Below are 12,508 nucleotides of genomic sequence, written 5' to 3'. Positions count from 1 at the left end.
ACAGACTGGTTCAGTTTTCTTTAGGTGGGAAATGTTCTCCATTCTAACACTAAAATGGCCAATTCAAAATTCCTTTTTCTGTAGCCAAAATGTGTATTTGAAGAAATATTAATCATGCCAAAAATAAATACAATAAACTTGAAAGAGTAATAACATCTCCTAAGATCCTTGATTATATCTGCCATTTACCTAAAACAGGGCCACATGTTTACCCACACAACAAACTTGCTGACAAATCCAATCTATACTGATCTATAAACTTCAGTTGCGGCTGTTAATCCTTTTGTTGTTGGTAACCGTTATTTTTGTGTTAAGGAGCGGATTGCTAAAGCCCACGGTAGCCAATGTGGATTCTGTACGCCGGGGATGGTGATGAGTATGTACTGTCTACTGAAGAACAACCCCACGCCGAGTGAAGAACAAGTGGAGAGGGAATTAGAGGGTGAGTGTTGTATATCACACAGACAAATAATAACTACACCGTAAAAGCTGTTCTGTTGAATTGACAGAATAATATAATTTCTTAGTGATGATAGGACAGATTATGCTATTGCTGCAAACTATTATAACATTTATGCCGGTCTTGTTACGTTATTCCAACAGAATGTTTTTGTTGGTGTAGCAGAGTACTGTGTTCTCCATAACATAGAGTTATGCAGCATTAATATAGTGTACTCTACTCTAAACACTAACTATTAAATCGACAGAATGCTTTGTTTTTCTGAGTGATGACAAAGTAGATTATGTTATTGCTACAAACTGTCGTATTTTACAGATTTGTTCTGTTATATTGTATTTGCTAACAGAGTACATTTGCTGGGTGTAACGAGGTATGGTATTGTATATAACATATGTTGTGGTAATATAATCTTCACATACACCTTGTGAAGATAAGTTTTGTATTTACTGTGTGTAAAACGGTTAAGGTACGGTAATCTTCAATTGACGTCACCATTTACTATAAGGGCTCCGATGAATTCTCTAGTGTAAGCAATTTTTTCTACCTGAAAAAGCAAATTTAGCTCCTCTTCACGTTTTTAAATGTTGATACAAATCTGTCGTAACATACAACAAACCCAAGGTGTACGTGAGCTGGGTGTTATGTACATGTCTGGAGATGAGAATATGCTGTCCATCCAGCTTAAAAGGCTCTTGGGAATAGAAATGATTGCATAATAGGTCTGCTAAAATGCTGTCTGTAAGGATTATGTGTGATTAGACATCACCAGACACTGATTTGGTTTAAAGGATTAATGTCCAGATTTATTAATTATTCATAATTACCTACCCCTGTATACATTGTTGAATTGAGTTCAAAACAAATATTCAAAAACATGCGTTAATCTGAGTAATCTGACACTTAAAATCACAACATAATGTTTAATTATAATATATATAATGCATTTTTCCGCCAACACTCGGTAGTTTCAGCCGAATTTCGTCATACATGTCCAACCTGACGTGCTGTCAAAGCTTCGCAATTTAGTTCATTGTTAAAAGGCTATACAAGAGCATATGAAATTTCTCTTAGAAATGGTTTGTTATTCTGCATAAGGTTGTAAAATCAGTTTTTTTCCAGTTTCCAGACGATTTGATCCTCAGGAATTAAGTCGTGGAATTACATATCTGCTCTCGTCCGTGTACAGCTGAAAGTTACGAGAGGAACAGCTGAACTCGAAAGATTTGGTTACTATAAGTAAGCCGCAGTAGACTAAAACTTGAAGCTTAACTGAACTGAAAAATGATAAATAGCAACTTTATACGTTCTCTCCGAGTAAATTCACAACATCCCTTACAAAGGAGAAAAAAAAAGTTGATGAACTTCATGTCATTCAACATTATGAATGTGGTCCATAAAATAAGACAAGCATTTCACCGGATTAAATTCGTTTAAAAAATCTAAAGCAAGGAGTAAACATTGTTAAGTTTTTACATCCTTTTTTGGTAATTCTACGTAATCAGATTGATTTGTACACGCAGACTAATCATTTTCTGAAGATAAACAGGCCATACATAGACAGTGAAGCACCTATAGGGCATTATAGTTTTCAGTAACATGGTAAGATAATGTAATGTTTGTTGGTAGTTGTCCACTACACCACTATATAAATCTTTCTTAATGCTTAAGTCGCTGTGAGTTCAAGTCCAGCTTCCTCTCCGGCCGTACGTGGGAAGGTCTGTCAGCAACCTGCGGGTGGTCGTGGGTTTCCTCCGGGCTCTGTCCGGCTTCCTCCCACCATAATGCTGGCCGCCGTCGTACAAGTGAAATATTCTTGAGTACGGCGTAAAACACCAATCAAATAAATAAAATGAACAAATAATATTTCAGAATGGAATCCGTAAGGGCGTGAATCTCACACAAGCACGGAAGCCAGCATGAGCTGAACTCACATTGGTGAGAGACTCCTGGGTCATTACGCTGCGCTAGCGCGCTAACTAACTAAGCCACGGAGGCCTCTGACACAATTTAAAATGTACCCAGGAGATGTAATGAATAGATAGGAAGAATTAAAGAAAGGCCCATGCAGCTTGCTGTATACATGGCGCTGTTGTTTGTGAACGTGACAGTATTTAAAAGGTCTAATTTCATGGAAAAACATACACACCATCGGCGTGAAGTATCATATGAAGTAGACATGTCATGCAGGGTGGGAGCTTCATTTCTTATCAATGTGAAATTTATTTCCTGACTTTCATTTCAAATACACCAAATGTTGCCAGTGAGAGAAAAGGCAGAATGGCGTCATCAATTCTCTTAGGCACAAATACGAACAGTAAAACAGTTTGTACCAAGATGGACTAGTGGGTCTAATCTGTGGCATTCTGATTACAAACATTTTGGATTTCTCGAGGCCTTGATATGTCAGTGCGACAGAAATTATGTAATCTACTATCAGATTTCGCCAGATTATATGTAAGCTTCAGTCAATTCAGATTTACTTTCCAGCATAACCAATCATAGACTGGGTCATCTTCCATAATATTACACACCCAGTGTATGCTTAAGTAGTAAGCTACATAAAATACAATAGACTGAGCTCCCATTGGCTAAAAGCTCTAACGCTGTTTACGCTAAAACTTCATGTGGCACCGTCACGAAAGATCAACCATGTTACGTATTATTTTCAATTATGCAAATATTGCGGCTCAGCCGGCACGAAAATGCATTCATCGACGCTAAGTGTGATGTAACGTCTTTTTATTATTTGCTTGAAATGACACTGTGCGATTCTTGAAAAAGAATCGATAGTCGTTACGTTACTACAAACACGTTTAAGTAGGAGAAACAACTCACAACAGTTGATTCTTGAAAAAGAACGCCGCGTCGATTTTTTTTTTTCAAGAATCAACTGTTGTTCGTCGTTTCTCCACTACAGAGTTCTCCAGTGGCCAAAATTAACCCAGAGCTCGCCGAGGGCATCTAAAGGCTCAGACCTTCCGGGGTCTAGGCTGTCCCTGTTCCTCGTCTAATCTAGTACTTAGCACCTCCCTGCCTTCAAAACTGTGGAAATCGCTCCGCGGCCAAAGAACATAACATTATGTAACATTTAACACTGGTTTTTAGGATGTAACTGAGAGTTCATTTCATCCATATAACGTGTGGTTCAGCACATTTGTCAAGAAGCACATGAGGTTCCGGGGTTTTCATTCAATCCTCGTAAGTTTCTTCAATTCATCAACATGACAGCTCTCGTACGATCTGATTGGGACTATATTCTCTGTTCAGTGTAAAACACTGATAAGAAAATACAAGTTTAAGTCAGTGATTTAATAATATCATGACATTACCCATGTGTGAAAATAAACGTGACAGATCAAGCAAATCTAGTGCTCGGCTATACACTAGCAATAATACACCAGTGTGATATAAGGTTTGTTCTCTGTCCCCACAGGAAACCTTTGCCGTTGTACAGGATACAGACCCATACTAGATGGTTTCAAAACCTTCGCAAAGGTCAGTGTTCTTAAGTCCTTTTCATGTGGGTCTGTACATCCATACATTCATTAAGACCACTATGGAGCTAGGTAAGTTTCCCCACTTCCACCAGTCCCTCCACACCTTCACTAAGGGCGGTACTTTTACACCTTTACTAAGTACGTACTTTTACACCTTCGTTAAAGGGCAGTATCTTCATACCTTCACTAAAGGCAGTACTTTCACACCTTCATCAAGAACAGTACCTCCATACCGTTAATAACGGCACTGCTTTCACACCTTCACTAAATGCGGTACTTTCACGTATTCACTAAGGCAGTTCTTTCACACCTTCAGTAAGGGCAGTTCTTTCACACCTTCACTAAGAACAGTATTTTAACATATTCACTAAGAACAGTATTTTCACATATTCACTAAGGGCAGTTCTTTCACACATTCACTAAGGGCAGTACTTCCACGCATTTACTAAGGGCAGTTCTTTCACTCGTTCCCTAAGAGCAGTACTTTCATACCTTCATCAAGAACAGTACTTTTACACCTTCACTAAGGGCAGTACTTTCACACCTTCACTAAGGGCAGTTCTTTTACACCTTCAGTAAGGGCAGTTCTTTCACACATTCACTAAGGGCAGTACTTTGTTATAAACTGTAAAATACCTAACACATTCTCTGTTTTACGTTAAATGTTAAACCCCAAGCATTCATTACTTCATTCCGTTTCACATTAAGGAATGCCCGATGGGAGAGAACTGTTGCCAACGAGGTGGAACCGAAGCAAATGAAGATGAGCGGGTAAGTCTTTTAACTTCAGTAACATACATACTAAACGTGATTGATATGTTTATAATTTTCCTAACGGTTCGTCACTATCGCTCGCGGTTTTGAATTGTAGTGTCTACTTTACATCAGTTGTCGTTGTAGTAGTACTGGAATGGCATAAATTCCTTGTTACATGAAGTTCTTAAAGAATCCTGCATAAAAAAAAAAAAAGAATAAAAGTTAGACAGATTTATCTCTGTTCGTGATTGTCCGAGATACCACAGTTGGTGCAGCGTCCGCTTCGGGAGGCGGTAGATCCAGGGTCAATCCAAGGTCAAGTCACACCTAAGGCCTTAAAAGAGGAAGTTATAACTTCCTCGCTTGGCCTTCAGCAGGAAGGGGACAGTGCAAGACTGGTTGGCCCTTATCAGTATAATGGCTCGGCCGGGGCGGGTTACTTGCCTTCGGTAAGGGGTCTCAGTGAAGCAGCACTGGATAAAAGAGCGGTGGAAATCCGTCCTGCAACAAGTTTTCACATTACATGCACACTAAGGATTCCTTCGTCGTCATATGACTGAAACATTGTTAAGTACGACGTTAAACCCCAAGCACTCACTCACTCACTCTACTGTTCATGTACTACCGTTAACGTATTTAGACCTACCAAACCATTGTTATCACTCTGATTTCAGATTTCCACAAAATTGTTCAACCCCAAAGAGTTCACTCCGTACGACCCTTCCCAGGATCCAATATTCCCGCCAGAATTACAGGTGATTTATGTCCGTTTGGGATTCCTTTACATATATCCTGATTTAATTGGTGTCCGGGAGCGGAAATCTTAAGTAGTTTATTTATTTATTTATTTATCTGAATTGTGTTTTACGCCGTACTCAAGAATATTTCACTTATTCGACGTCGTCCAGCATTATGGTGGGAGGAAACTGGGCAGAGCCCGGAGGAAACCCACGACCATCCGCAGTGGGTGGCAGACCTTCCCACGTTCGGCCGGAGAGGAAGCCAACATGAGCTGGACTTGAACTCACAGCGACCACATTGGTGTAAGAATTTGCCAAGCGCTAAACGAATAGATGAAAAATGTCCCTCTGACGTAATCTATGCCCAGCAAAAGGCCTATAAATATGCTCATGTTTTTCCTTTGGCTTTTATTTCAAACTCTTTCCCACTTATTGACACATATAGGCTGTGTAAGATAAGATCAGGATAGATGACCGTCAGTTCACGGATAATACGTGTGACTATTTCCTAAGTATCACACTGTCGTGTAAGTCTTTTATTATATTATAAAATACTACATCAGAGAAAGTGAAACCAGAATAGTGACGACAGTATGATACATGACAAATTGCTACACGCTTGAAATCAGTAATAGAAGTGGAATGTTTGGTAAAATTAAATTTTTACCTTCTATGCATTTTACACATTGTTTGTACGTCTCGCTTGGATAAAAATCTGTATTTGATTGGATTTATTAGATTTTTGTTTTACGCCGCGGTCAAGAATATTTCATTCATACCATGGCACTCAGCATTATGGTGGGAGAGAACCGGGCACAACCCGGGGGAAACCCACGATCATCCGCAGGTTGCTGGCAGACCTTCCCACGGACGGCCGGAGAGGAAGCCAGCATGAGCTCGACTTAAACTCACAGCCACCGCATTGGTGAGTGGTCTCTGGGTCATTACGCGCGCTAGCGGGCTAACCAACTGAGCCACGGAGGCCCCGTAATCACTGCAGTTATAAATATAGGAAATGTATTACGACCTAGTACATTATAGGGGGTCCAAATTAACATTTAATCGAGAATTATCAATATCACTATTTCATTTATTGATATCGATAAAAGAATTACTGATATCGATAAATATTTATTGATATGAATAAATATTTATCGATATCGATACATGAATTATCGATATCGATTATTCATTTATCGATATTAGTAATTCATTTATCGATATCGATAATTGTGTGCCTTTTATCGATATCGATAAACGAATTAGCGATATCGATAAATAAATTAGCGATATCGATAAATGAATTAGCAATATCGATAAATAGTGTTCTCGGTTTAGTTTCAATGGAAATGACGGTTCCCCCTATGTTGTTACACTATAAAACGGAGGCTTATTTATGATTCAACTGACATTGATATTTTACATTTTAATTACCTTTGTGTGATCAATAGTATTCGCCATAAAACTCCATCAGCAAACTCCAGTAAGAAGATGAATTTATTTATTTTTTTATTTATTTATTTGCTCAAGAATATTTCACATATACATTTGCGGTCCACGGATTATTACACATTTATACGAACAGGAATTTCTTTTCTACTGCTAAAACAAACTTCTAGTTTATTTCTCTTTCGCTTGGTAAACCAGAAACTGATAATTTACACTATATTAGCCGAAGGACTACACGTACTTTACCTGTGAAGTTAAGCTTTGTTGAGAAATGTGTATAATGGTGTTGATTCGCTTACCTTTGCTAGTATTACTTCTACGCGGTGTAGGTAAGTCAGACTCCACGCCGACCGTTTCTGTAATGCCTACAGTTGATGATAATGGTGCAGATCGTAAATGTATACGGGCCTGTACCTCGCCTTGAACATCGCGGAGTGCCCTGTTCATTGAATTCACAGTGTCTGTTGACAACGTTGACTTTATTCGTGTCAAGTTTTCCAAATCCTGGGATAATCTATTTTTTAAGTTACCCAAATTACCAATATTTTGTTGTAGTGTTCTTTCAACTCAGGTTATTGTGTTGTTTAGGACACGCAAACATCGTCCACATCCGAAACACCCGCCAAACATTCAAACAACGCCCAAATCCGGCAAGATGTTAGAAGGGAGCTATTATTATCATGCGACTAATGTCCCTGATTTATCGATATCGATAAATGGCCATATTTATCGATATAGATAAATGCACATGGCCACATGGCCACATGGCCATATTTATCGATATCGATAAATGAATTATCGATGTCGATAAATGAATTAACGATATCGACAATTCATTTATCAATATCTCTAATTCATTTATTGATATCGATAAATATGGCTATTTATCGATATCGATAAATTAATCAGCGATATCTATAATTTATTTATCGATATCGATAATTCTCGATTAAATGTTAATTTGGCCTTCATACTGCATGGCAAAACGCGTGGGCGCTCTATTTAATTGAGCTGTAATACCTCCACTGATGATGATATATTTGAAAACTTCACGTGGCTCATTCATTCTTTAATGGAATAGTAACCATACCGGTACCAATGAACGCAAATGTCCATATCGTTTTGGTCACATCATTTTACATCCATGTTCAGCGGACAGAAACGTATGACAAAGAGAGTTTGCGATTGGTTGGCGAGAGGGTCATGTGGTACCGACCCCTAAATTTGGAGGAGCTTCTGGCTTTGAAAACCAAGTTCCCGGATGCAAAGCTTGTTCGGGGAAACACTGGTCTGGGTAAGTTAAAAGATAAATCCAGATAAAAATTATCTGAATTGTACTTCATCACAGTGGACCCTGATCTTTCACCTCTGAAACACTACCAACAGGTAAACCGTCTAGATAAAGTCTGTTAAATTCACACTAGGCACAGAAGGAAAGAAAATTATAAACAGCGCGGCGGGCATAAGAAAATCATTGATTTAGCGTTATACTTTATTAACTCTTAGAGGTGGTACCTACAACTTGTTATTTGAGTCTACGTATATACATTATTTGAGGAACAATTCTCTCGAATGTTTATTTGAAAATCTTGTTAAATTCTATCTTGTAATTACAAAATTCTCAGCACATCTTAATACAACGCTATTTTACTGAGCCAGGGGGATTGTGCGGCATATCTGGAACAGGGGCAGTGGCTTACTCCCGGAACTTCAGTATCCTCCGCGCATAAACCTGACCGAAATCGTTTACACTCAAAAAATTATCTGTTAATTTAAACAAAAAAGTCTCTTGTCTGAGTGATGTTAGAATGTATTCTACTATTGCAACATTTTATTCTGTTAAATATAACACACATATTCTATTAATTTAACATAAAGATTCTATTAGACTAACGGGATGTTACGTTGAATATGACACAGTATTCTGTTATATTCTGTATAATCACAGAATACATTCTAGCATCCCTGAAGACACCAGACTTTCTTTCAAAATTAACAGATTAATTTTTTGAGTGTTAGTGAAATTTTTGGACCATATACAGCCGTATACAACATTCAAATAGATGAAATAAATGGATTTCGATGTATCTTGATACATATGCACTACTATGACATATCTCCTTTCTATTTCGTCTATGCCCAGGACTCTCTAAGATAGCTTTCCCTGTCCTGATATCCATCTCCCGTATCTCGGAACTCTCTGGAGTCAGGGTCTCTGATGAGGGTATCCGTGTGGGCTCAGCCACGACCCTGTCAGAACTGGATGAATCCTTACAAGAAGCCCGCAAAACTCTGCCAGGTAACGTTTTCTATGCATCAAAAAATGGTAGTATTTTGTGGCCTTTGTCTTTGCCTTACATATAATATTACCGAATCTCCGTGTCCTTACCCATATATGGTGCTTATGGTAAAAGAATTCTGCAAAAGATTTACTGAGGTGCATCTATTTTGTATTCACCTTACCTAGATGATAATTTTGATCGACGAGGTGCTATGGTGGACTATTGGCTCTGTCAGCACGATTGAAAAGTCGTCTGCCTGCTCGGAATTTAATCTTCTCTTCATTAAGTTGTTCGAATGTCTTAAGTGGTTTAGGGGTAAGAACATGCAAACATTAATGCGATCCATCACTTTCACTATCATCAGCACCACAAAATTTATTTCTTTTTTCATTGATTTACTTCACTGGTCTTTTACGGCTTATACTCAAGAATATTTAACTTGTAGGTTTGAGGTTTGTGGTTTGAGAAATCGGGCAGAGATGCGGGGAAAACCCATGAGCATGTTGCCAACCAAATGTATGTTCCAACATTAATTTTTGCAGACTACAAAACAAGGGTCATCGACGCTCTGTTGAAAAGTTTATCCCGATTCGCAAACCATCAGATTAGAAATGTTGCGGTGAGTATTCTGCTTGGTGTAGAGAGATTTCTCATAAATCTTTTGTATATACGTGACGATAAAATCCACTCTTTATCGATGATTCAGCGTTTTTAGCTGTATAATAATTGCTGCTCTATTCTTACATCCCGCAATGATTTTACCAGAAGTTTCAAGATTATACCGGGAATGAGTAAAACAAATGAGACTTTTTAACAGGTGCTACACTCGTACCTGTATCACCGTTGTTTCTCCATTTGAAGGACTAAACAATCGGCCGATATCGATAAATGAATTACTGATATTGATAAAAGAATTACAGATGTCGATAATTCATTTACCTGTATCGATAATTCTGGGTTAAATGCTAATTTATGCATATTGTATACATGGCACGTACGCATATCTAAATGATGTAGTAGAGGTTGATAAAAAAGTGAAAAGATGAAACTCTCTGTCCGTTTTGAAATACGGGCGCTGTGCCACCCACGTCTACACACACCATCGTAAAGCAAATTATCGATGTACCATCTCATGTTGAAGTCATGTGCATCAAGGTGATATGAGACAGTCTACCGGGGCTACCACTAATTATCCATACTATTCCAATTTTCGTTGACTAAATCCGTCTGGAATCCACATATTATATCTCTGAGTACAACTGAACTGTTAATCACACACAAAGATCTACACAACTTGTGTTTGCTTCACTGCAGAGTATAGGTGGTAACGTCTTAAAAGCCCATGGGGTCTCTGATCTACAGACAGTGCTGCTCGCAGCTGGGGTCACCTTAACAATGGTCACTTCAGGTCAGTAAGTTAGCCAGACGACAAGAATTGCTTGGTTTTAGTTCTCTGCTTGCATCACGATCATTACAAAATACGTTATACTTCCTATTTATCGTCAGTGTTTTACAATGTTTTTTCAATGTCTTTACATTCTGTTTTCACGACATTCACATACCAAGAGCATCGTATATATGCTTGCAATCAACATCAGTATTCTTATTAACCTAACGTTGCTTTATAAGCCATGGTACCAGGTGCTGTAAAAGTTGAGCTAGCATTTAAGCAATTAGATGGCCATTTAGCATAAAACCCAAACCCTAAATTGGCAAAGAAGCCGGGTTTCACCCGTTACGTGTGGCCGATGGCCAAGTATCACATTTTCACATTATCCGCGCTGCTGTGGTTTTACCCTCCATGCTGTTGACCAGGAGCCTCTCACCATTGGGGTCGCTGTGAGTTCAAATCCAGCTAATGCTGGCTTCCTCCCCAGCCGTACGTGGGAAGGTCTATCAGCAACCTACGGATGGTCGTGGGTTTCTCCCGGGCTCTGCCATAATGCTGGCGGCCGTCGTATAAGTGAAATATTCTTGAGTACGCCGTAAAACACCAATCAAATAAACAAATAAATAAATCCATGCTGTTGATAAGAATATCTTATTCGACTTTCTGATCTTGGAATACAGCCACCTTTTTCTGTGTTGTGTGTGTGTGTTTTTTCCGATGCATTTAAAATGTAGCATGTTTATAATATTTTTATACCAGCTGGAAAACGAAAGTCGGTCGTTATTGGAGAGGATACAACTTGCGAGGAATTAGCGACCGATACTGATCTGATTCTTCTGGACATCTTTATACCTCATCCTGGAAAGGTACTGCCTTCTGCGTCAAGGTGTTTCAGTGTGGTCATTTTGTTTGCTCGCACACAAGCTGACACAGCTCTCAATTCACTTCAGTCAAAAGCTAGAGAGTTCTTGAAATGAAATATGGAAGATTTGACAGATTATGATTCCATTTTCTCCATTTTGTCCTAATGTAGTATTTAAATTGAAACAAGATATTATATGCTACTGATGAAATTGTAGGTCTATTCAAAACATGAACATCTTTTTTCACACTTTCGTTTTGCTTTTGTAATAAAAGTTTTATTATCATATATTATCTTAGACGTAACGTATTATAAACAAAATGTTATTTAATACGTTCATACGGACTTACCATACCGTACGGGAGACAGTCATACAGGGTGCCAAATGTAAAAAATATTCCTCCCCCAAATAATTTCGTATTTAGACTATTCCTGTGTTGTATATTTACGTTTTTTCCCCAAATGCTCCATGTGTCATTTTTCCCATCATTTTTTATCATCTCAGCACGAGTATTTTCACGTGTCCAAAGAGTCTCTGCGTCGGACAAACGACTCGGCCATTGTGATCTCCGCCATCAAGGTCACTTTGAGGGAGGACACCGACGAAATCAAGTCCATTTCGTTGTCTTACGGAGGCATTTCAGCGTTTTCAGTTCTAGCAAAAATCGCCATGAAAAGCGCAGTTGGCAGGTATACAGGGTGTAAAAGAGGTTCAAAGCGAACGTAAAGTCAGTCTTTACTTTTGAATTAATCCCTAAAAAAATCTTCAAAATAAATTTAATTAAGCACCGAATCCAAGCCGTAGTTGGAAATGTTAAACTGTGAAGGTTATTGTGAAACTCATGCCTGTTGAAAATTGTTTTTTGGAGAATGTTGCAAATGGAGGAATTAAAATTTGTAACAGATGTTCACCACAGTCGGACTTAGCCATTATTACTAATTTCCGGTGTAATTGGGGATACTTCTTATGTTTTTGACAGGTTCATTATATATTGGTTCCTTTCGCGAAAAATGGCTTTTTCTGGAAAATATCATGTTTCCATGTATGTCACAGTTTAATCAAGTCTATGTT

At 38.4% G+C, this 12,508-nt stretch overlaps 1 protein-coding gene across 1 annotated transcript in view; it reads left to right on the top strand.

The window, feature by feature from the left end:
- The window catches only part of LOC135466999 (xanthine dehydrogenase/oxidase-like), a 33,704-nt gene that overhangs the window by 4,171 nt on the left and 17,025 nt on the right, over positions 1-12,508 (top strand). The window contains exons 5-14 of the mRNA XM_064744752.1: positions 316-442; positions 3,894-3,955; positions 4,666-4,728; positions 5,388-5,468; positions 8,055-8,196; positions 9,046-9,201; positions 9,727-9,803; positions 10,499-10,592; positions 11,334-11,440; positions 11,942-12,126. Of these exons, the coding sequence (XP_064600822.1) occupies positions 316-442; positions 3,894-3,955; positions 4,666-4,728; positions 5,388-5,468; positions 8,055-8,196; positions 9,046-9,201; positions 9,727-9,803; positions 10,499-10,592; positions 11,334-11,440; positions 11,942-12,126 (1,094 nt within the window). The remainder of the gene's footprint in view (positions 1-315; positions 443-3,893; positions 3,956-4,665; positions 4,729-5,387; positions 5,469-8,054; positions 8,197-9,045; positions 9,202-9,726; positions 9,804-10,498; positions 10,593-11,333; positions 11,441-11,941; positions 12,127-12,508) is intronic.

This window comes from Liolophura sinensis, chromosome 6, assembly GCF_032854445.1.
Source record: "Liolophura sinensis isolate JHLJ2023 chromosome 6, CUHK_Ljap_v2, whole genome shotgun sequence".
In the NCBI taxonomy this organism is placed as follows: domain Eukaryota; kingdom Metazoa; phylum Mollusca; class Polyplacophora; order Chitonida; family Chitonidae; genus Liolophura; species Liolophura sinensis.
Note: the sequence above shows the minus strand (reverse complement) of the source record. Positions and strands in the feature narration are given on the sequence as shown.